Raw genomic sequence first — 24,520 nt, 5'->3', positions numbered from 1 at the left:
TGAGGGCAGGGCCGTTGGGGTCTCGCTGGCAGCACAGAAGCTCTCGGAGGCCACCGGCCCTGCCTGGACCCAATGGCGTGGCGAGTGGCCATCCTGGTCCCTCTCCTCTTTCTCTCACTCCCCTGGCAGTGCGGTGAGTTTCCACTCTTGTCTCACTGGAGGGGGTGGGGGAGGGGGACGTGTGTGTGGAGGGCCCAGCACCTGGTCAGGGCTGGCTCTGTGTCTCTGTGCTTTCCTTTCTCTGTTACACGGATGGTCAGTGACCACGGCTCTTGGGGTCAGACGTGGGCATCTCCCCTTTCAGTCTTGATTCTGTCTCATGTGGAATGGTCCCACCTCCCATAGATTGATGGGAAATCGCCAAGGAAGGGATAATGAGCAAGTGTGTGTATGATAGATATGCCTAAGAGAGGATTATGTGGAATCCGTGGGAAGGGGCCCAACCTCCTGGGGATGACTGGGTTTGGACACTTTTTTGTTTTGTTTTGTTATATATTTTTTATTGATTTCAGATAGTAAGGAAAAGAGGAGAGAGATAGAAACATCAATGATGAGGGGGAATCATTGATCGGCTGCCTCTGCACGCCCCACACTGGGGATCGAGCCCACGACCCAGGCAGGTGCCCTGACCAGGAATCGAACTGTGATCTCCTGGTTCACAGGTCAGTGCTCAACCACTGAGTCACGCCAGCCGTTATTCCAGCTCTGCTATTGCTGCTGTGTGACCTCGGGCAACATTTTGCCTCTCTGTGCCTTACTTTTCCTCTCTGTAGACTGGGGATTAGCAAGGTTTCAGGGCTCTGGGTGTCAGCAGGGCTGGAGACTAGGAGACCCTGGATTGCTTTTGAGGAGCAGCCTGAGAGATGGATGGGTGGATGAGTGGGTAGGGAGATGGGTGGGTGGGTGGATGGATGGATGGATAGATGGATGGTTGGAGACATGGGTGGATGTATGTATGCATGGATGGATGGATGGGAGGATAGAGGAATAGATGGATGGGTGGATGGTTGGGTAGGGAGATGGATGGATAAATGGATGGATGTATGGATGTATGGATGTATGGAGAGTTGGGTGGGTGGGTGGATAGATGGATGGGTGGATGGGTGGATAGATGGATAAATGAATGGATTGATGAATAGAGAGTTGGGTAGATGGATGGGTGGATGGGTGAACAGAGGAATAGATGAATGGGTGGATGAGTGGATGGATGGATGGATGGAGAGTTGGGTGGGTGGATGGATGGGTGGATGGATGGATAAATGAATGGATGGATGAATGAAGAGTTGGGTAGATGAATGGGTGGATGGGTGGATAGAGGAATAGATGGATGGGTGGATGGGTGAACAGAGGAATAGATGAATAGGTGGATGAGGGGGTGGGTGCATAGATGAAAAAGCGGTAAGGGAGTGGATGGCCACTTGGCCACGCCCGGGCTGGGCCCCTCTCCCCAAGCAGTGAAAGCCGGGCCTGTCATTATCTCCTCATTGTCTTTACAGCCGAAGCCTGTGGTGCCAGCAGGTGCAGCTTCCAGGACCCGCCCTACCAGAACGCAGACTCAGGTTGGGGCAGTCTCCATTGCGGCATGCGGACCCCTGGCAGCCCTTCCCTCCGCTCCCCTGCCAGCCGAGACCCAGGCCCACGGGGGTCCTGGGAACTCCTGCCTGCCAGCCTGCCAGCCTGTCCTCACCAAGCTCCGTGTCCCGGAGCCATCACCGCTCTGAGCCCCGCTCCTTCCTGGCAGGGCCGCAGGCTCCAGACGGATCCGCGGTGGGGCAGAGTATCTGCTAAATGTTTTGAATTTTTAATCCCCTCCCCGGCAGGCACTGCTGGGTTATTTAGGCTTACAACGCACCCCAGGGGGGGGGGTCCTCCCCTGAGCAGGTGTGCCATCCAGTCTTCTGTTCAAGAAATGTTTACAGAGCACAGACTGTGTGCACACACAGTCCTAGACAGGAAGGAATCAGCTGCTGGCCCAGTTGCCCTCCGAGGGTCACAGCCTTCCGCAGGAGGTAGACAGCAGGTCAATCAATGCACATACTGCCCACAGTGACCTGCCCAGAGCGGGCTGCGGGATGGAGGGGGACGGGCTGCTTCCGGTTGGCTGGTTGTGGGGGAGGTGACCCTGAAGGAAAAGCTGGAATGCCGAGATCTGGGGGAAGGGCGCAGCTCGTGCAAAGGCCCTGAGGTGGGAGTGAGCCTGCGGCATCTGAGGGCCCAGGAGGAGGCAGGCTGGTGTGGCTGGGGCAGGGGAGCAGCGGAGATGGCAGGAGGCGGAAGGGAAAGCGCAGGAGGGTGCAGGGAGCTGGCTGTTCAGACTGGAGATGCCGGATTTCATAAATGTCACAGAGACTCCTCTTGAGGCTGAGTGGCACAGAGACGTCTCCCCTACTCTGTTCTCGAACCTCCAGGGCCTCCTCCGGGCTTGGCCGCAGGTGCCAGGGGCCTGAGCTGCTACCGGACACTGGATGGCTGTTACGAATGCTCCTGGGAGTATGAGGGTCCCGCGGCTGGAGTCAGCCACTTCCTGAGGTTCTGGTGAGGACCCGTCCCCGGGCCCCGAGCCCTCACCACCTCCTCCCGGGCTCCTGCCCCGCTGCTCCCGCCCTCAGATGCGTGATCGCGGCCCAGGGCCGGTCCTCGCCGCTTCCTGGGCCTCAGTTTCTCCTCTGAGCGGGGAGGGCGAGGAGCTTTGAGCTGTGAGGGGTGAGCGTGGGTGGGCATCCAAACTGGGCAGCAATCAGGGCCCCTCTAGTTCTTCTTTCGTCCTCACCCTCTCACTCATTTGTTTGTTCGTCCATCCACTCTCCCATCATTCATTTTTCCTTCTCTTTTTTTTTTTTTAGAAACTTTAAAAAATATATATATTTTATTGATTTTTCACAGAGAGAAAGATAGAGAGCTAGAAATGTCGATGAGATAGAAACATCAACCAGCTGCCTCTTGCACACCCCCTACTGGGGATGTGCCCACAACCAAGGTACATGCCCCTGACCGGAATCGAACCTGGGACCTTTCAGTCCGCAGACCGACGCTCTACCACTGAGCCAAACCGGTTTCGGCTCATTTTTCCTTCTCTTTCTGAAAGCTCCTTTTGGGAGACCTGGGGTCCCACAAGCCCCCCTGATCTCAGGCCGATCTCCAAGGAGCCCCAGGCTTGGGAGGGGGGTCCGGGGGCAGAGGAGGGTGTGGGGATGTGATGTCTGCTGCCTGCTGGGCGGAGACGTTTCTGGGATCCACTGGGACCCCCGCCTCAGCACCAACGCCCTCCTCCCCCAGCCTCAGGCCCGGGCACTGCTGCTACTTCTCGGCGGGCGCGGCCACCAGGCTGGAGTTCTCCGACCAGGACGGCGTGCCTGTGCTCGACAACGTCACTCTCTGGGTGGAATCCAGGGCCGCCAACCGAACCGAGACGTCGCCCAAGGTCACCTTGATCCTATACCGCTCCTCCGGTCAGCACCCGCTCTCCTCTCCTCTTCCCAGAGCCCTTCCCGCACACAGAGACGCCTCTGGTCCCCAAGCCTGGACCTGGGGGGACTCTGGGGCCCTGGCAAAGGGCTCGAAAATTCCAGCCACTTACACATCAAACACTGTCGCTCGACTTGGCAGAGTCTTTCATGGCTCCCTGACCCTGACCCTGACCCTGACCCTAACTAACCCTGACCCTGATGACTCTGACCCTAACTCTGACCCTGACCCTGACCCTAACTAACCCTGACCCTGACCCTGACCCTAACTAACCCTGACCCTGACCCTGACCCTGACCCTGACCCTGACCCTGACCCTGACCCTGACCCTGACTCTGACCCTGACCCTGACCCTAACCCTGACCCTGACCCTGACCCTGACCCTGACTCTAACTTTAACCCTAACCCTGACCCTGACCCTAACTCTAACCCTGACCCTGACCCTACTGCTGGATACTCAGGTTGCTTTTGGTTTCTCCCTGACTCTGTAATGGTGCCAGACCTTGTTGGTTTTTTTAACTGTTGTTTTTTTAATTTTATTTATTTATTTTAAAAATATATTTTATTGATTTTTTATAGATAGGAAGAGAGAGGGATAGAGAGTTAGAAACATCGATGAAAGAGAATCATCGATCAGCTGCCTCTTGCACACCCCCTATTGGGGATGTGCCCACAACCAATGTACATGCCCTTGATCGGAATCAAACCTGGGACCTTTCAGTCCGCAGACCGACGCTCTATCCACTGAGCCAAACCAGTTTCGGCAAACTGTTGTTTTTTTGTTTTATTTTGTTTTGTTTTGTTTTTCATGAGTCAATAACATGTGTTTATTTATCTTTAAAAATATATTTTTATTGATCTCAGAGAGGAAGGGAGAGAGAGAGAGAAACATCAATGTTGAGAATAAAAAAAGAGAGACATCAATAACGAGAGAGAATCATTGATCGGCTGCCTCTGGCACGCCCCCTACTGGGGATTGAACCTGCAACCCGGGCATGTTCCCTGACCGGGAATCGAACGGTGACCTCCTGGCTCATGGGTCAACGCTCACCTCTGAGCCACACCAGCGGGCAACAGCATGCGTTCAGCATGCAGCTGTGATGCTGCTCCTGTGTGCCACCCTGAGCCTCAGGGGCCATGGGCAAGGCCAGAGGGGGTCGCCGCCCGGGCCTGGGGCTAGAACGAGGCCAGCAAGGGCACCGCCTTGGGTACAACATTCTCAGGGGCTGCCAAAAGCCCTCAGCGGTAACGCAGCCTTTTAAAAAACCAAAATTAATATGAAATTCCATGATGAACAAAATATCAACATTTTCGATAAAGACAGGATCCAACCCTGTGTCTGTACCACCTTGCCCCGCTTGCCTCACCCTAACCCTGGCCCTGCCTCTGCCTTCCCAGATGGATGCTGGATGGGGTGTGATTAGCACACAGGATGAGAAACTGCTGGGAGGTCGGGGTGTTGCCTCCAGCTCAGGCTGAGTCCTGGAGGATAAAGGAACCCAGCAGGAAGGAAGGTTAGAAGTGTGGAGTCGTGTGCCACAGCACGTGCAAAGGTCCTGGGGTAGAACCGGGTACGGCATGATGCTGGATGTCTCTCCTTAGGCCAGCTCCTCGAAGTGGGCCTAAAAAAGTTAGTAAGGTTTCCCTCCAGAAAACAGAATTAATTACCCTCGTGTGAGCAGTTGGCTGTCTCACCACAGCCTCGTCGGCCGCGGGTGTTAATATTTTAAAGGTTTCTTCACTGCCAGGATGCTGTGTATACACTTTGACTCCCTGACTCATAGAATTCTAGGCTTAGGCGGCGGGGGGGTCCCCGGTTTGTGTTGGGGGCTCTGTTGGCCGGGCTGGGGCGGTGCGCGCAGGTTTTCTGGAACGTCGGGGACCAGCAGCTCACAAAACGTCGCTTCCCCTCCCCACCCCCGCCTCGGCCTCCAGTGAAATACGACCCGCCGCCCGAGGACCTCAGAGTGTCCCTCGCAGCCGGGCAGCTGCGCCTGGAGTGGGAGCCCCCGGCCCGCCAGGACGGCGCCGAGGTGCAGGCCCGGCGCCGGACGCCGGACGGCCCGTGGAAGCTGGTGAGTGCTCCCCGGGCGGGCGGGCACAGGCCTCTGCCTGGCACATTCCCCCTTAGTCCGCGCCATCAGCTCCACCTCCGGTGCCCTCCCGCCCCCTCCACCCGCCCCGTGTGCAGCCTCTGAGGGTTTTCTGAGAGCAGCTCTGACTGCGACCTCCTGCTCGCACCCCTCCGGGCTCCCTACTGCCTCCGGGGGAGACTGGGGGGGGCATCCTTGTCCCCGGCCAGCCCTAGGGGCCCTCACTGCCTCCCGCTCCCTCCGGCCCCTCCTGAGAGGCCTGGACTCCCAGCCTCCGGCCTCTGCACCGGGAGTTTCCTCCACTTGCTGGGCCCCCTCTCCCAGGAACTGCCCTTCCACACATCCCTTCTTCTTCTCTCTCTCTCTCTCTCTCCCTCCCGCCCTCCCTCCTTTTTTAAAAATTGAGATGTGCTCTGCCTGGTGTGGCTCAGTTGTTAGAATGCTATCCCGTGCATTGAAGGGTTGTGGGTTCGAGTCTCAGTCAAGGCACATACCAGGCTGCAGGTTGGATCCCCATTCAGGGAGTATGTGTGGTATTTCTCTCTCCTTCTTCCTTCCTCTCTCTCTCTCATCAATAGGAATTGAGAGAGAGAGAGAATTGACAAATAACATTATATTGTAATTAATAGTTTCAGGTGTATAATATAATGATTCGATATTTGTACACATTGCAAAAGGACCACCACAATAAATCTAGTTAACTTCTGACACGATACATTAGTTACAGATTTTCTCTTCCTTGTGATGAGAACTTGTAAGGTCTACACTCCTAGCAGCTTCCAAACACGCGATACGGTATTACTATCAGCTATGTCCCCATGCTGCCCATCACATCGCCATGACGACTCCTCTGTCACCGGAAGTCTGTAGCTTTGACCATCTTCCACCACTGTTCCTACCCCCCCCCCCCCCCGCCCGCCCCCACTTACTCTGGCAACCACTTACCTGTTCTCTGTATCCGTGAATTTGGTTTTCTATTTTGTGTTTTTCGGGATCCACATATAAGTGAGACCATGTGGTTTTGACTTTCTCTGTCTAATTTATCTCATTTAGTACAATGCCCTCAAGTTTTGTCAAATGGCAAGATTTCCTTATTTTTTTATGGCTGACTAATATTTCATTGTAGGTTATACATGGAGTGGCCAGATTATTATGATCTCTGAACACATAGTAATCTGGCCACTCAGTGTATATCCTATATATAATAATAAAAGGCTAATATGAAAGTGCCTCCTCCATCAGGAGTTCGACCAGCAGGCAGGCCGGCCAACTGTCCATGTCCCCTCCCCCTGGCCAGGCTGGCTGGACCTCACCCATGCATGAATTCATGCACCAGGCCTCTAATATATATATACTGAGTGGCCAGATTATTATGCATTCAGAGATCATAATAATCTAGCCACTCAGTATATACTGCTTTTTCTTTTTAATATATTTTATTGATTTTTTTTTTTTACAGAGAGGGAGATCTAGAAATATCTATGAGAGAGAAACATGAGAGAGAAACATCGATCAGCTGCCTCCTGCACACCCCCCACCAGGGATGTGCCCACAACCAAGGTACATGCTCTTGACTGGAATCGAACCCGGTACCCTTCAGTCCGCAGACCGACGCTCTATCCACTGAGCCAAACCGGTTTCGGCCACTGTTTCTTTATTCATTCATCGATGGACAGGGTCTCATTGTTTCCATGTCTTGGTTATTGTAAATGATGCTGCAGTGAACACAGAGGTGCGTGTCTTTTCGAGTTAGTGTTTTGTTTCTGTCGGATAAATGCCCAGGAGTGAAATTGCTGGCCTGTATGGTAGTTCCGTTTTTAATTCTTTGATGAACGTCCACACTGATTTCCATTGTGGACAAGCCCATCAGCAGTGCACTGGGTCCCGATCTCCACATTCTCGCCAGCATTTATTATCTCTCGTCGTCGCTTAACCATTTCAACAGGTGTGATAAGCGATGTGGCTTTGATTGGCGTTTCCCTGGTGGTTAGTGATGTTGAGCATATGTTCACGCACCGGCTGGCCATCTGTGTGTCTGCTCTGCACCTCCATTCATTCTTCAGCTTCTGTCTGTTTTGTGCTCTGTAGTCCCCTTGCCCCAGCCAGACAAGCCTGCACCTGCAAGGACCCTCAGCCCAGACCCAGTCCCCCGGGAGCTCCAAGTGTGAGGGAGACAGAGGCCCCCAGCCTCTGAATGGTGGCCAGTCTCCTCCTCCCTCAGACTGGGAGCATCCTGAGGGCCCCAGGAAGTTGCCTCGGCTTCAGCTCCATCTTCCCTCCAAATGCTGTGTCCCTCCTGAGCCTCAGTTTCCCCATCAGATGCCTAGGTTTGAATCAGCCGCAGCAAGTGACATGGATCCTTGATGGGGAGGGATCTCTCTCTCTCTGTGCTTTATCTCCAGCCCCCTAAGCACACCCCTTTGTAGGTGAGGAAACTGAGGCTCGGGGTGCGGGAACCTCCCAGGGTGCCCTGGGCATGTGGGACAGGGCTTATCTGATCCCCAACACTACAGACAGATGGGATTTGCCTCCTAAAATATATTTTTTAGGAAATTATAAAATACATTTTGTCTCCTAAAACAATTCTTTTATGAATGTTTAAAATTGGGTTCATCTTAGATTTTCAGAAAAGTTAAAAATAAACACCAGGAGCTCCCATAGAACCTCTGGCAGCTTCCCTCCTCACTCCCTGACCCAATGCTCCGGCCCGGGGCTGTGAGCCAGACCCCCGAGACGACTGGATGCCGCTCCCTCCCCCGGGAACACCTCTGCTCTGGACCCGCCCCAGGGCTTCCTCCTGCACTTAGCAAAGTCATATTTTTAAGTAACATGTTAATAACAAATGCACAATATTTTTGCTAATAATGTTAGAGCCAGTATTTTTCAGCACCAAAATGTGAAACGATATGTAAATTTGGTCTTGCCCTAGGGTGACTGCGGACCTCAGGATGATGCTGGCCTCGGTGAGCATAAGAACAGTAACAGCAGCAGCTGCAGCAGAGTATCATTAACCAAGCGCCTACTGTGCGCCGGCCAAGGGCTAAGTGCATTGTATACCCATGGGTCTGCCCTGTGGTTCTGTATTGAGTTAGTCCCATTTTACAGGTGAGAAAACAAAGGCTGGGGATGGGTGGGTGTGAGAAGCCATAGGCCAATGTCACATCACAAGGGGTGGCCTTGCTGGGACTCGAACCAGGGACAGAGAAAGAAGTAGATGATCCTTGAGGCCCTAAGACACATGTGTCAAACACAAGGCCCGCGGGCCAAATCCGTCCCGCCAGGCCTTGCAATGTGGCCCGCACCGCGCTGTCATCACTGCACTCCGCTGCGTTTCCATCACAATGACAGTTTATGACTGTTCAGTAAACCATTCAGCCCGCGATTTAGGCTGGATTTTAGATTTTGGCCCCTTCTCTGATTGAGTTCGACACCCCTACCCTAAGAGGACAGGTCATGGCCCGTTCCTACCATATCCTCACGGCCTGGCACACAGTTGGCTCTTAGAAAGTGCGTGTATACAATCGGCACCCAATAAGTGCATGTATACAGTTGGCACTCCATAAGTGCACACAATGGCTAAGCGGCCCGTGCCATGCCCACTGCACCCCCCACGGGGGACAGCCCCTGGGTCTGATGCTTGACCTCTTTCCCCCAGAGCGGTGCCTCTGCCCGCTGGAGACAGACGAAGCCCAGGAAGTCCAGCTGAGGCGCCGGCAGCTGGGGCCGGGCGCCCTGCCCGGTCCCTGGAGCAACTGGAGCAGCCCCGTGTGCGTGCCCCCTGGTGAGCGTGCGGAGCCGCAGGAAGAGGGGCAGGCGTGAGACATACGCAGCGGGCGCTAGAACTGAGGCAGCGAGTGTGGGAAACAGATGACAGGTGTTTGAATGAGGCAGGGGGAGAAATCGGTGAACTTCATTAAGGGGGTGGGGGGCAGGGAGCGGGGTTTCCCTTTGTAAGTTGTGGTGAATCCACAATCTGAAAAGAAAACATCTGTCAGTCTTCTCCTTCCAGTTTGGCTGGTTTTTGTCATTCATTTATTTTTAAATATATATTTTTATTGACTTCAGAGAGGAAGGGAGAGAGAGAGAAACATCAATGATGAGAGAGAATCACTGATTGGCTGTCTCCTGCATGCCCCATGCTGGACATGGAGCTCACAACCCAGGCAGGTGCGCTTGACCGGAATCGAACCCGGGACCCTTCAGTCCGAAGGCCGATGCTCTATCCACTGAGCCAGACTGGCTAGGGCGGTTTGTGTCTTTTAAAGTCCCACGAGGAACAGACAGGTGCAGGGGCTGTGTCGGGAGGATATGTTCCCAAATGACACAGGCATTTGGACACAGGCATCTGGAGCCTGGGCAGCTCAGGAGAGATGTTTCCCTCCCCCCCCACCCCCATCCCTGCCCAACCCCTGCCCAAACCCCCCGCAGGGGTGGGGAGGGAGGTGGGATGGGGTGACCGTCAGCATCTGTCCTCAGCCCTGCCTGAGGGTTCCCTCCTTCCCAATGGCACATCTGCTGGGAAAGAACTCTTAAGAATAGCTTTCTGGTGTTTTATTTAAATGTGGTGAAGAGCACACACCATAAGACGCACCGTTTCACACATTCTGCTCATCGCATTGCGTACATTCACGCTGTGGGACGTCAATCCCCCTCCGTGTTCCTGGGAGGGAAGGGGAAGGAGACGCCTCAGGCTCCCTCCTGGGCCTGCAGGAGGCTGAGGAAGGACAGCCCAGCCTCCAGGTCCCCGTCTCTGTCTCTGCCAGAACCGCCTCCGCAGCCCGAGGTGCTGCTCCTGGTGAAGCCGCTGGGCCGGAACGGGAGGAGGCAGGTGGCCCTGCAGAGGCAGGTAAGGAGGCTCCCGCAGGGCTGTGTGCAGGGCCTGGGGGAGGGAGAGGGGAGACTGGGGGGCAGACGGGGGTGGGGGGCAATGGGTGATTGGGGGTGAGGGTGGTTCACAGTTGGGAGGTGGAGGGAGACTAGACGTGGAGGTGGCAGGGACTGGGGAAAGGTGGGGTAACTGGAAGGTACTGGGGAGCCTCGGAGGGAGGGTGTGTGAGCGGAGGAGGATGTGGCTGGGCTCTGGTGCTCACAGCTCCCTCTGGCGGCCACCAGGGGAACAGATGGTGGGGGCTCCCAGTGGGCCCTGGAAGGCCATCAATTACGTTGGTCTGCGTGGGAGATGGTTTTTTAGAAATCCCCCCAAACAGCCCGTTTATTACGGACAGTCTAACCCCATTTCACAGAGGAGGAAACTAAGGCACGGAGGGGAAATGTCTCACCTGCCCCGGCCGGTGTGGCCCGGTTGGAGTGCCGTCCCATACACCGAAAGGTTGTGGGTTCGATTCCCCGTCAGGGCACACACCTAGGTGTAGTGTTCAGTCCTCAGTTGGGGCGCACATGGAGGCCATAGGTGGATGTTTCTGCCTCACACGGGGATGTTTCTCTCCCCCTGCCCCTCTCTCTAAAACCATCGGGCGAGGACAAAGAATTCAGCTCTAACAGCCTGAGTCGGGAAAAGCGTGACCAATGTCACCATCACTGGCTCAGCCGGGTGCCCGGGGGCCGTCACAATGAGTCCCCACGGAGACTCCTTCCTTCCAGGGTTTCCTCTCATTTGAATCTTCTTTCTCGGGAAAAATTTCCAGGGTTGAGGTCACGGGGTCCAAAAACGGAAATTCTCTTCCCCTGGCTCTCAGTGGGTTTTTCCACGTTACCCCTCCCCACCCCAAACACACACACACACACACACACACACACACACACACACACACACAAAACAAACCAAGCCAGCGCGCACTGGGTGAGAATGCCTCGCTGGCCTGGGGTTGTTATTTGTGACCTGTTGGCCTGTGTCACGGGCTGTGGCCTGTGGGCGAGTCTGTGTTCTGGTTGTCTGTGCGCTGCCCTGATGTCGGCCCACGAGGACGATGAACGTGTGCAGATCCCACAGGCCGTCTCTCCCGCTCCCTACAGCTGCCCCGGCTCCGGCTCCCTGAGGGCTGCCGGGGGCCCGCGTCCGGCGCCCAGGTGACCTACGAGCTGCAGCTGCACATGCTGTCCTGTCCGTGCAAGACCCAGGCTGTGAGGAACCTGACCCTGCACCTGCAGAGAACACTGAGCCTCTCGGGGGCCGCCTACAACCTGACCCTCGTCCCCAGGAGTCGCTTTGGCTCCGGCCCCAGCCAGTCCTGGCACATTCCGGCCGACACGCACGCAGGTGACTCCTCCGGCAGGGAGGGCAGGGAGGGCCCTGGGAGGGAGCACCTGCTCTGAGCCTAGCGGGACGAGGGGGAGGGGAGGAGGCACAGCGTCTAAGGGGGCGTCTAACTCAGGGGTGTGTCAAAAGCCAGGAATCAAGATACGGAGACTCCTTTGCTTCCAGGGTTTCTCTCATTTGAGTCTTCTTTCTCAGGAAAAATTTCTCAGGAAAAGAAGACTCAAATGAGAGGAAACCCATAATGTTGTAATGCAATATTTAAAAAAAAATTCTCATTGGCAAACGACAGCCCAGGCTAACTGTTTTTTAAATCAAGTTTTATGGGGACAAGAGCTGGGGTCAGGATGTGGTGAATGAATCAGGGTCATGCGAGTACAAGGTTGATTCTATCTTCATTTAAAATCTTGATATTTTGTTTTATATACATTATACATATATACATATGTATAAAAAACTAAATGACTGTTCGACTGGTAGCTATGACACACACTGACCACCCCTGTGCACAAATTTTGTGCACTGGGCCTCTAGAGTGTGTGTGTGTTTGTGTGTGTGTGTGTGTGTGTGTGTGTGTGTGTGTGTGTATACACTAGAAGCCCAGCACACAAAATTTGTGTGGAGGTAGGGTTCCTAGGCATGGCTGGAATCAGGGCTGATCTGTGGGGCCACCTGCCAGGCAATTGGGGGGCCCACACTGGCACCCACCTTGGTTGGCCTGGCGCTGCATGCTCATAGGCCCTGCTCCCTGCCACAACCACCCGTCTTGGCCTGCAGGCTGGGGGCAGCTCCTGTGTTGAGCGTCTGCTCCCTGGTGGTCAGTGCGCATCATAGCACCAGTCATTCTGCAGTCATTCCACTGCTCAGTCTATTTGCATATTAGGATTTTATTATATAGAATATATATAAAATTTGAGGTGAAATTCATATAGCAGAATTAACCGTTTTAACATGTGCCGTCCAGTGGCACTTATTGCATTCACAATGTTGTGCAACCACCACCTCTAATTCCAGGACATTTCCACTCCCCTCCCCCCAAAAAATAAAGAAACTACATCCCCTGGCAGTGGCTCCCTGTCCCCCTCCCCCAGCCCCTGGCAGCCACTCATGTACTTTCTGTGGCCGGGGTCTGCCTGTTTGGACATTCCCTGTGGACGGAATCGCATACCAGGTGGCCTTTGTGCTGCCTCCTCACGCTCAGCACGCTCCCCCGCCGCCTGTCGGTGCCTCAGTCCTTTTTGAAGGACGGCTGAGCAGTGCTCCGCGGTGGGAGGACCACATGCCGTTTGACTGCTTTCCCACTGACCCGCATTGGGCTGCTTCCACCGTTTGTGGCTGTGACTGGTGCTCATCACACACTTTTGCATTCATTTTGATTTTTAAAAAAAGATTGTGTGAAGACAGCGTTTATCTCGATGACCGAGTTCTCCTCCTTTCCTCCCTAAATGTCATGCCTGAGGCGAGCGCCTCGCTCGGCTCCGCCTGCCCTGGCCGTGGCCGTGGCCGTGGCCGTGGCCGTGGCCGTGGCCGTGGCCGTGGCCTGTCGAGCAGCCAACAACCCTGTGAGCCAGGGCTGCTACAATGATGCCCGTTTCAGAGCTGAGACAACCGAGGCTCCGGCAGGTGAAGTCACCTGCCAGGGTGGCACAGCCTGGTTTGGGCCGTGGCCTTGCTGTGTGAGCTCGGGCTGGTGGCTCTCCCTCTCTGAGCCTCAGTTTCTCTATCATTGGGGTAATCGTGGTCCCATTTCCTGGAGCAGAGTGGTGCCTGTAAAGTCCGTGGCACTGGCCTGGGGCACAGCTGGTGCTCGGAAGCAGCGCCCGCCTCTCTGAGGCTGCTGCGGTGCCCGCGCTCTGGGGGATGGGAGCGATGGGCCCAGGCGACTGAGCGACTGAGCGGGCGTGTCCTTGGCCTCTGAGATCTGCTCAGCTCCCCCCCGCCCCCACAACTGGGTGAGGTGGGTGGGGGCTGGCCAGGCATCTGCTGGAGCAGGAGACGCCCACCGGGCTGGTGCAGGGAGTCCGTCAGTCCAATGGCACTGATGGGGGTGTCAGCTTACCCAAACAGCCCCTCTGGCCCCTCTGTGCCCAGCCTCCCCCCTCCCCCCGCAGCCCCCAGTGTGGGCCCCGGGGCAGAGCTGGGCAAGAGGCGGCGGGGCTCCAGGGGCTTCGGTGGCGGGCAGACCGGGGCGGCTGTTCTGAGGTGCCCCCCCCCCCACCTCCTTGCAGAGCCCGGAGCCCTGAACATCAGCGCCAGAGCCAACGGGACCACCATGAGCTGGCCGGCCGGGACCCCCGGCCTCACCTACTGCATTGAGTGGCAGCCCCTGGGCCAGGACGAGAGCCCTGCCAACTGCACCCTGACCGAGCCCAGCGACCCGGACTCCTCTGGAACAGGTGCCAGGCTGGCGGCTGCCCTCTGCCTGCTCCTCCATGGGAGCGCCGGGCAGCTCAGTCCTGCGGGGCTGCACGTGGCCGGTGTCCGAGGCCTGACAGCCTGGCCATGGGCTTGAAGGACACAGCGGAGGGGAAAGGCCGCGCCTCGGGGGGTCCCCCCTCCCCCTCACACAGGCTGGAGCCTCCCGCTGGGGACCGGGGTGGTGACAGGCTCCGCCCGGCAGGTGGCACCGGCGGCTAATGAGTCTCACGTTCAGGGTGTTTCTTAAACATTCACCCTCATCAGAGGAGGTGGCAGCGGCAGGATGCTGTGACACAGTAACGAGGCCTCTGGAGGGAAAGAGGGGGTGCCCCGTGGCCTAGGCAGCCTTTCGCGCCCCCACTTCCTGCCTGGCCTGGCTGGGGCCTCAGGAAGCTTTAGCCTCAGCCTGTCCCTCAGAGAGCTCCCAGCCTCTGAGAGGAGCAGGCATAGACTGTGCCCGGGTACTGGCTGGAGGGGCTGGAGCGGGCATAGACTCTGCCCGGGTACTGGCTGGAGGGGCTGGGGGGGGCATAGACTCTGCCCGGGTACTGGGCTGGAGGGGCTGGGGGGGGCATAGACTCTGCCCGGGTACTGGGCTGGAGGGGCTGGGGGGGGGCATAGACTCTGCCCGGGTACTGGGCTGGAGGGGCTGGGGGCATAGACTCTGCCCGGGTACTGGGCTGGAGGGGCTGGGGGGGGGGCATAGACTCTGCCCGGGGTACTGGGCTGGAGGGGCTGGGGGGGGGCATAGACTCTGCCCGGGTACTGGGCTGGAGGGGCGGGGGGGATAGACTCTGCCCGGGTACTGGGTTGGAGGGGCTGGGGGGGGCATAGACTCTGCCCGGGTGCTGGGCTGGAGGGGCTGGGGGGATAGACTCTGCCCGGGGTACTGGGCTGGAGGGGCTGGGGGGGGCATAGACTCTGCCCGGGTGCTGGGCTGGAGGGGCTGGGGGGATAGACTCTGCCCGGGTGCTGGGCTGGAGGGGCTGGGGGCATAGACTCTGCCCGGGTACTGGGCTGGAGGGGCTAGGGGGGGCATAGACTCTGCCCGGGTGCTGGGCTGGAGGGGCTGGGGGGATAGACTCTGCCCGGGGTACTGGGCTGGGGGGGCTGGGGGGGGCATAGACTCTGCCCGGGTGCTGGGCTGGAGGGGCGGGGGGGATAGACTCTGCCCGGGGTACTGGGCTGGAGGGGCTGGGGGGGGCATAGACTCTGCCCGGGTGCTGGGCTGGAGGGGCTGGGGGGATAGACTCTGCCCGGGGTACTGGGCTGGAGGGGCTGGGGGGGGCATAGACTCTGCCCAGGTGCTGGGCTGGAGGGGCTGGGGGGATAGACTCTGCCCGGGGTACTGGGCTGGAGGGGCTGGGGGGGGCATAGACTGAGCCCGGGTACTGGCTGGAGGGGCTAGGGGGGGCATAGACTCTGCCCGGGTACTGGGCTGGAGGGGCTGGGGGGGGCATAGACTCTGCCCGGGTACTGGGCTGGAGGGGCTGGGGGGGCATAGACTCTGCCCGGGGTACTGGGCTGGAGGGGCTGGGGGGGCATAGACTGTGCCCGGGTACTGGCTGGAGGGGCTGGGGGGGGCATAGACTCTGCCCGGGTACTGGCTGGAGGGGCTGGGGGGGGGCATAGACTCTGCCCAGGGTACTGGCTGGGCTGGAGGGGCTGGGGGGGCCATAGACTCTGCCCAGGGTACTGGCTGGGCTGGAGGGGCTGGGGGGGGCATAGACTCTGCCCGGGGTACTGGGCGGGAGGGGCTGGAGGGGGCATAGACTCTGCCCGGGTACTGGCTGGGCTGGAGGGGCTGGGGGGGGCATAGACTCTGCCCAGGGTACTGGCTGGGCTGGAGGGGCTGGGGGGGGCATAGACTCTGCCCGGGGTACTGGGCTGGAGGGGCTGGGGGGGGCATAGACTCTGCCCGGGTGCTGGGCTGGAGGGGCTGGGGGGATAGACTCTGCCCGGGGTACTGGGCTGGAGGGGCTGGGGGGGGCATAGACTGTGCCCGGGTACTGGCTGGAGGGGCTAGGGGGGGCATAGACTCTGCCCGGGTACTGGGCTGGAGGGGCTGGGGGGGGCATAGACTCTGCCCGGGTACTGGGCTGGAGGGGCTGGGGGGGCATAGACTCTGCCCGGGGTACTGGGCTGGGGGGGCTGGGGGGGGCATAGACTCTGCCCGGGTACTGGGCTGGAGGGGCTGGGGGGGCATAGACTCTGCCCGGGGTACTGGGCTGGAGGGGCTGGGGGGGCATAGACTGTGCCCGGGTACTGGCTGGAGGGGCTGGGGGGGGGCATAGACTCTGCCCGGGTACTGGCTGGGGGGGCTGGGGGGGGGCATAGACTCTGCCCAGGGTACTGGCTGGGCGGGAGGGGCTGGGGGGGCCATAGACTCTGCCCAGGGTACTGGCTGGGCTGGAGGGGCTGGGGGGGGCATAGACTCTGCCCGGGGTACTGGGCTGGAGGGGCTGGAGGGGGCATAGACTCTGCCCGGGTACTGGCTGGGCTGGAGGGGCTGGGGGGGGCATAGACTCTGCCCAGGGTACTGGCTGGGCTGGAGGGGCTGGGGGGGGCATAGACTCTGCCCGGGGTACTGGCTGGGCTGGAGGGGCTGGGGGGGGCATAGACTCTGCCCAGGGTACTGGCTGGGCTGGAGGGGCTGGGGGGGGCATAGACTCTGCCCGGGTACTGGCTGGGCTGGAGGGGCTGGGGGGGGGGCATAGACTCTGCCGGGGGGTGGGGAGGTATTGGCTGGGCTGGAGGGGCTGGGGGGATAGACTCTGCCCAGGGTACTGGCTGGGCTGGAGGGGCTGGGGGGATAGACTCTGCAGGGGGGGGTACTGGCTGGGCTGGAGGGGCTGGGGGGGGATAGACTCTGCCTGGGGGGGTATTGGCTGAGCTGGAGGGGCTGGGGGGGCATAAACTCTGCCTGGGGGGGTATTGGCTGGGCTGGAGGGTCTGGGGGAGGCATAGACTCTGCCGGGGGCGGGAGGTATTGGCTGGGCTGGAGGGTCTTGGGGGGGCATAGACTCTGCCGGGGGCGGGAGGTATTGGCTGGGCTGGAGGGGCTGGGGGGGATAGACTCTGCCGGGGGGGAGGAGGTATTGGCTGGGCTGGAGGGGCTGGGGGGATAGACTCTGCAGGGGGGGGGGTACTGGCTGGGCTGGAGGGGCTGGGGGGATAGACTCTGCAGGGGGGGGGGTACTGGCTGGGCTGGAGGGGCTGGGGGGGGCATAGACTCTGCCGGGGGGGGGTATTGGCTGGGCTGGAGGGGCTGGGGAGTGGGGGTGTTGGCAGCGGAGGGAGGGACTGGAGGAGGGGACATTGGGGCAAAGGCTGTGGAGTAGGAGTCGGGGAGCTCTAGGCCAGTGGTCGGCAAACTCATGAGTCAGCAGAGCCAAATACCAACAGCACAACGATTGAAATTTCTTCCGAGAGCCAAATTTTTTAAACTTAAACTTCTTCGAACGCCACTTCTTCAAAATAGACTCACCCAGGCCGTGGTATTTTGTGGAAGAGCCACACTCTAGGGGCCAAAGGGCTGCATGTGGCTCTCGAGCCGCAGTTTGCCGACCACGGCTCTCAGCGTCCCCGGCAGAGGGCGCAGCCGTGCGAGGCGCGGAGGTGGGAACCCCCTGCCCACTGGCCTGGCCTCGCTCCTCCTCCCAGCAGCCCCGCACTGGAGCTGGGCCTCCAGGGCGCCCTCGGCGTGCTACCGCATCACCATCTTCTCCTCGGCACGGCCATGGAAACCCACCTCCTGGTCCACCGTCCTGTCCACCTACCACTTCGAGGGCAATGGTGAGTGGTCTCCCTGGAGACCCGGCAGCGGCCGCGGGAGCCAGGAGGAGGAATACGCATTTGGAGTTACCCCCTGCGTGTCGGCCCTGGCCCAAGCCGGACATGTGGAGCCAGCGCAGTCAGCTCCTAAGACACCAGGAGGCATTGCTCCATCCTATCTAATAAAGAGGGGATATGCTAATTGACCATCACACCATCACAAAATGGTGGTGCCCAGAGCCAATAAGGAGGGAATATGCTAATTGATTGCCTTGCCCTCAAAGATGGCAACACCCATAGCCACAAGATGGCGGCACACAGCCCCCTCAGCCCCCCAGCTGCCCAGGGCCGGCCTGAGGCTCAGGTAACCAGGGCCGGCAGAGGCTTGCGCTGCCGGCAGTGGCAGCAGCAGAGGTGTGATGGGGGCATCGCCTTCCCCTTGTCGCCGGGTCACCTCCCAGCCCTGAAGGCTCCCGGACTGTGAGAGGGGGCAGGCACCGGGCCTCTAGTTTTATAGACAAGAGCACGGAGCTCAGAGAGGGGGCGTGGCCGTGCCCTCATGGTGGAGCCGGGGCCTGCAGCCACGGTGACCTGGGCTGTGCAGGGGGTGGAGGTGCTGGCCGGGCTCTGGAGCTGACCGTGGCCATGACGCTGGTTGCAGCCTCGGAGGCTGGGAGCCCGCAGCAGGTTTCGGTGCAGAAGGTCGGCCCGGACTGGGTGTCTGTGGCCTGGACGCCGTCGCCGCTGAGCTCCTGCCCGGGCGTCCTGCAGAAGTACGTGGTCCGCTGTCGGGATGAGGACAGCGCCCAGGTGACCGGTATGCGGAGCAAGAGGCTGGGCTGAGTCCTGCCTCGCGTTGTGATCCCGGGCCCCTCCCCGCCCTCTCGGGCCTTGGTTCCCAATAACGCACGATACCTGGACTCGGCCGTGACTGCCCAGAGCGGCCGGAGGCACTGGCCCGGCTCTCACAGTGCCCGGTGTTTGAGCGGCAGCCCCGCCCTCCTCTCAGCGGCTCCCCTCCCACCGGGTGTGACAGCCCGGCCGGTGGACCAGGGACACCCCGCTGCCCGAGCCCAGCCTCCTGGAGGTAACGGGGTCCCTGGGCCCACGGCCGCCTCCTCCCGCAGAGCTGCCGGTGAACGCCACGGAGACCCAGGCCACGCTGGCTGGCCTGCGGGCCGGCACTGCCCACAGCGTGCAGGTGCGAGCAGACACTGCCACACTGCGGGGCGCCTGGAGCCAGCCCCAGCGCTTCCGCACAGGTGAGGGGGGGGGCGCGGGGCGGGGCCCAGGTGTTACCCAGCATGCAGTACCCCACTCCACGTGAGTCCGCGAGCAGCCCTGCCCTCCATGCACCTCCTGCAGGAGAGAGTCCCGGCCTGATCTGCCCCCACCGCCTCCACCCACCTCGTCTCCTGCAGCTTCCCCCTTCCAACCCTCTCTCACACTCCCGTGGCCTTGCCCACGAGGGCCACTCAGACGCCTGGAATATTTGTTTTCTTTGTTGCCAAACTCCTATTCATCCTTCAAAACCCAGTGCAGAAGCTTCTTCCTCCAGGAAGCCTTCCGTGCTTCCCTCTGGGCACCCTCCAGCGGCAGCTGCCCCTCCCGACGCCTTGGGAATGGGTGGGGGTGTCTGTGGCTGGCTCCGCCTCCTCCAGCTGGTATGGGGGCAGCACGGGAATGCATATGAATGAGTGAGGGTCCTTCTCATCACAAAGTTTGGGCTCTGGGCTCCGTTGTCTTGGGGGTTGTCCCCGTGGGAGATTTGGAGACAAAAATGATCCCTATTCCTGCCACGGACCCTGCCTGCGGTCCTCGCAGGGAAACCTGGACAGGACCCATCATCAGTCTCGGGCCCGGGGGCGCCGCAGAGCACTTCCTGTGTGCCAGGCCGTTATCCTGCCGGCCTCCCATGCCACAGACAGGGAAACTGAGGCACAGTGGGGCCGGTGGTGTGCCGGGGTCAGCAGGGAGGTGATGGAGGGCCTGACCCCCCCCAGCTCCCTCCCTGACAAGAGGCAGGAGGGCCCCCCCCCAACCCACGCTCTCTTCCTCCCAAGATGACCCGCCTTCAGAGTTGTCCATCTTCCTCGCCTCCCTGGGCAGCTTCCTCAGCATCCTCCTCCTGGGCGTGCTTGGGTACTTCAGCCTGAACAGGTAACCCCGGCCGCTCCCGGACACGGTCCCCACAGCAGCTACAAGAACAGGAACAGGAACAGTAAACACCCTCACTCCACGCAGAGATGGGTGCTCAGACGAGAAAGCTGAGGCCTAGAGGGTCAGGGCACGCAGCAGGGGGGCAGAGCGAGGTGTGACCCCGGGCCTGTCAGACCCCTGCCCTGCCCTCCCGGTCCACAGCCTCACGGCCTTTGTAACCCAACGAAGACAAAAATGTAAGTCAGAACCCAGAACAGGGAGCACAGACAGACCCGCTGCTCCCCTGACCGGCTGGCCCCCGTCTCTCCAGGGCTTGGCCGCACCTGTGCCCGCCCCTGCCCACGCCCTGTGCCAGCACCGCGGTGCAGTTTCCCAGCAGCCAGGGGAAGCAGGTAAGGGCTCCTTCTGGAATCCTAGGTCCTGTTCATGGGTCTAGATGCTGGGCAAGGGCTCTGCGGGAGGATTGGCTCATTTTATTTTTCTCCCGCTCACTAAGGCAGGGACTCCCACAGCCTGCCCTATTGCACAGATGGGAAAGCAGAGGCCCAGAGAGAAAACGCCATGTCCTAGTAGCAGAAGCAACTCAGAGTGACTTGGACCGAAAGGGAACCTGAAGGAAAAATAAAAAAATAAAAAATGAAAAATCCCAGGGTGGGGGCTTCTGGCATGGCAGGATCCAGGAACTGTGGCTTCGTCGCTGCCGTCCTGTCCTCCCTGCACACGTCTCCCCCCAGGGGAGAGAGTGTCCATTTCCCCCATTGGCTGGAGCAAAACTCCCAGGGCCATCACCGATTGGCTCAGCATGGGCCATGTGACCCATCCCCGAGCCTGCAGCTCGCCTGGAGGCTGGAGTGCTCTGATTGGCTGGGCCAGAGTCACAGGCCCAATCACATCAACTACGAGGACAGCAGCGTGATTTCCCAAAGAGAAGTGAGGGTCATTCCAGTGGATCTCCCAATGGGCCTCAAGTGTTAGAGATGAAGCCAGTGGGGTGGGAAACAGCCCACAGCCCCCCCTCTTCTGCCCCCCTTTTCTCCCCCCTCCCCCCCGCCCTCCCTCTCCAGGCCTGGCAGTGGACCAGCCCGGCGGACTTCCAGGAGGAGGAGGAAGAGGCCCTGAAGGAGGCCCTGGTGGTGACCATGCCTTGCGGAAAAGGCGAGGTGGCTGACCTGCACACGCCCGGCCCTCTCCCGGACCGGACGGAGCTGCCGTGGGGCGCCCTCGAGCCAGCCCAGGACGCAGAGCTGTCCCTGGAGGACGGGAGGCAGGGGCCAGGACCCCCCGAGGCCGGTCAGGAGGGCAGCTCTGCCCGGGCGGCTGGACGGTCCCCGCTCCTGGGAGATCCAGCGCACAGTCCCGGGTCTGCCGGCCCTCGGCAGATGGGCCTGGAGGCCTGAAGGGGAAAAGAGGATTCTACCTCCTCTCATGGACAGGACAGAGAGACTGACGGTGGACGTCACAGCAGCTGCTGATTAAATGCTTTTAAAATATATATATATTTTTTAATTAATTTTTTACAGAGAGGAAGGGAGAGGGATAGAGAGATAGAAACATCGATGACAGAGAAACATCGATTAGCTGCCTCCTGCACACACCCCACCAGGGATGTGCCCACAACCAAGGTACATGCCCTTGACCGGAATCGAACCCGGGACCCTTCAGTCCGCAGGCCGACGCTCTATCCACTGAGCCAAACCAGACAGGGCTGCTTATTTTAAAAAATATATTTTATTGATTTTTCACAGAGAGGAAGGGAGATGGATAGAGAGCTAGAAACATCGATGAGAGAGATACATCGACCAGCTGCCTCCTGCACACGCCCCCACTGGGGATGTGCCTGCAACCAAGGAGCATGCCCTTGACCGGAAACGGATCTGGGACCTTTGAGTCTGCAGGCTGATGCTCTAGCCTAGGGGTGTCGAACTCAATCAGAGAAGGGGCCAAAATCTAAAATCCAGCCTAAATCGCGGGCCGAATGGTTTACTGAACAGTCATAAACTGTCATTGTGATGGAAACGCAGCGGAGTGCAGTGATGACAGCGTGGTGTGGGCCACATTGCAAGGCCTGGCGGGACGGATTTGGCCCGCGGGCCTTGTGTTTGACACATGTGCTCTAGCCACTGAGCCAAACCAGACAGGGCTGCTGACTGAAAGCTTATTGCACACCCGGCCTGTTCTCTTCAGACACTCACGTGATGCCTGGGGCACATCGCTGTCCTATTTGACTATTTAACAGACGTAACAACAGAGGCCGTGGCTTCCGTGAAGCCACACACACGGTGGGAGTCAACCTCCAGCCCAGTGACCCTCCCAGGCTCTGCCTCCGCCGTCCCTCTCCCCACTCTGTCCAGCACCCGTTGCCACACGTCCTGTGAAGGGAACCCTAAACACCGCCACGGAACAGAAGTGGCTACGCCAGGCTGGGCTGGGCGTCACCGGGCGGGGCAGGCACTGCCGTGGGCCTGCTGGGGTGGAATAGCCCGGAAGGGGGCCCCGGGGAGTAGACGCTGATCGGGGGTCCTGGGCTGGGGGTGCTGTCTCGGGAGCACTGGATGGGGAGTCTGGCCACTCAGCTCCGCCTGCACAGAGGACCTAGGTGAGGGGGAAAGAAGGGGCCTCCAACAGTCGGCGGGAGGTGATGGCCCCTTTCTAACCTCGGTCTTCTCCCCTGTCGGATGGGAGTGGACATAGCATAGACCTCATGGAGCTGTTGGGGGAGTCTGAGCCTTAACAAATGAGCCTTCTCTTGGGCTCTTGGGATTTCCCCCTTCCCTCCCCCTCATCTGAAGCCGGAATTCCCGCTCAAAATCTCAATGGGAGGCATTGAGTCTTTATTAAGTCTTTATTAAGTCTTTATTAAGTCTTTATTAAGATAATTAAGCCTTTATTCATTCACTCCACTAGCACTTCATCTTTTCTGCTTCCTCCAAGAGCACCCCGCGCCATTCCCTCGATGGCCACCAGGTGGCAGCAGCGGCGCGTGTATCTCAGATGCGGTCCGCCCCTCCTCCTCCCAACTCCCACGGAGTCTGCAAAACAAGACTTTTCCGGTTTAAAAGATGGAAACTCCCAACTACTGAATTTTATGGCCAAAGGAGACGAGGTCGGGGCGTGAGGGACACCAGGAAGCCGGTACAACCGGGAGGCAGGAGGTTCCGGTCCTGCCCATTGGAGGGACCACCGTTTCCCATCTATGCATCTAGAGGGGGACGCAGAGGCCTCAGCCCCTGTGCTCCAGTCACACGTGGCTGCTCACTGCTCCCCCCTTGGATTCCCCACCTCCCAGCCTTTGCACAAGCCGGCCCTCCACCAGGCACGCGTCCGCGGGAGGGACCCCCTCCTCAGTCCTTAGGGCCGGCTCAGACAGGAAAGGATGCTGGCTCAGCAGCCTCGGGAAGACCAGAGTGGCCTGACTCCCCTCCAGTCTAGGACCCTCCATCCCCTCGCCCCACAGTGGAGCCTCCGAGTCCGCAGCCTCAGCCTTGGGCCTACCCAGAAGCACAGGACCCGGTTTGGCCATAAACCTACCCCCAGGCACGGCCCTCTGGGTCCGAGGAGCAGGAATTAGACGTTGATTGAGCCACTGCCTGCAACTCCTGCTGACGTGCATGGGAAAGGAGCACGCTACTTTCATGGGGAAGGCTGAGCCACCTCAGAGAGACGCTGCAGGGAGGTCAGTGGTACAGAGAGATGGGTCCCCAGGCCCTGGATCTAGCCCTGCCTGAAGCCCATCGCCCTAGGATTTTTTCACCAGGTCCCCTTTCTGTTGAAGCTGCTCCGAGTTCTGTTTCTGCTGTGAAGAGAAGACCCACCAGGCGCCCCCTGTCTGGGCCTCTGCTTGCCCATGGGTATCACAGGAAATGGTCCAGAACACCGGTTGTGGCCCCTACCTTAGTGGGTTGGGCAAACCCTGCTTAGCAGAGCCCTGGTCCAGTGTTTCTCATTGAGCGCCTGCTGTATACTCATTAACCTGGGGGCTCTTCTGAGTGTGGATCCTTCTTCAGCTCCAGAGTCACAAGGCTGGTCGACGTCTGCGTTTCACAGCTGCATTCATTCACTGACTCAGGAAGTCAGTGTTGAGCACCTACTGTATACCAAGTCCTGTTCTGCACAGTTCCCATCAGGAGGGGTCCTGGTCGGGCGGGGAAGGCAGAGGCTAACCTATCACACGGAGTTATAACCAACCTTAGAAGAGTGATAAGGAAAAACAGGAAGAACAGAGGAGGGGGCTCCCTGAGAGAGGCAGGAGGCAGGTCAAAGCCCTGAGGCCGGTGTGGCTGTGGAATGGGTGAGGGCGAGACAGAGGTGGGGCCACGGGTTTATTCTTAGATGGGGGGGGGGGGGATGTCCTGAAGCAGGGGGTGGGGACTGGATCTCCCCGCAGTGTCCAGTCGAGC

General features: G+C 59.2%; 1 protein-coding gene across 1 annotated transcript; it reads left to right on the top strand.

Moving 5' to 3' along the window:
* IL12RB1 (interleukin 12 receptor subunit beta 1) lies at positions 1-21,607 on the top strand. The gene is made up of 16 exons (XM_045585815.1): positions 1-133; positions 1,497-1,559; positions 2,409-2,535; positions 3,277-3,449; positions 5,400-5,539; positions 8,487-8,520; positions 9,213-9,338; positions 10,321-10,403; positions 11,531-11,774; positions 14,000-14,167; positions 17,853-17,984; positions 18,625-18,780; positions 19,091-19,225; positions 20,027-20,123; positions 20,434-20,515; positions 21,188-21,607. The coding sequence occupies exons 1-16, from the start codon at positions 73-75 to the stop codon at positions 21,518-21,520; spliced, it is 2,154 nt and encodes a 717-aa protein (XP_045441771.1). The 5' UTR covers positions 1-72; the 3' UTR covers positions 21,521-21,607.
* Positions 21,608-24,520: the final 2,913 nt, after the last annotated feature.

Source organism: Pipistrellus kuhlii, unplaced genomic scaffold, assembly GCF_014108245.1.
Source record: "Pipistrellus kuhlii isolate mPipKuh1 unplaced genomic scaffold, mPipKuh1.p scaffold_m20_p_21, whole genome shotgun sequence".
Lineage (NCBI taxonomy): Eukaryota > Metazoa > Chordata > Mammalia > Chiroptera > Vespertilionidae > Pipistrellus > Pipistrellus kuhlii.
This window is presented reverse-complemented; position numbering and strand designations above follow the sequence as displayed.

Bases quoted from the DNA above. Each gene is read 5' to 3' on its own strand.
- IL12RB1 (XM_045585815.1), top strand. From the start codon at position 73: ATGGCGTGGCGAGTGGCCATCCTGGTCCCTCTCCTCTTTCTCTCACTC. The intron at 17,985-18,624 runs GTGAGTGGTCTC...CGCTGGTTGCAG, and splicing joins CTACCACTTCGAGGGCAATG to CCTCGGAGGCTGGGAGCCCG. The intron at 18,781-19,090 runs GTATGCGGAGCA...CTCCTCCCGCAG, and splicing joins GGACAGCGCCCAGGTGACCG to AGCTGCCGGTGAACGCCACG.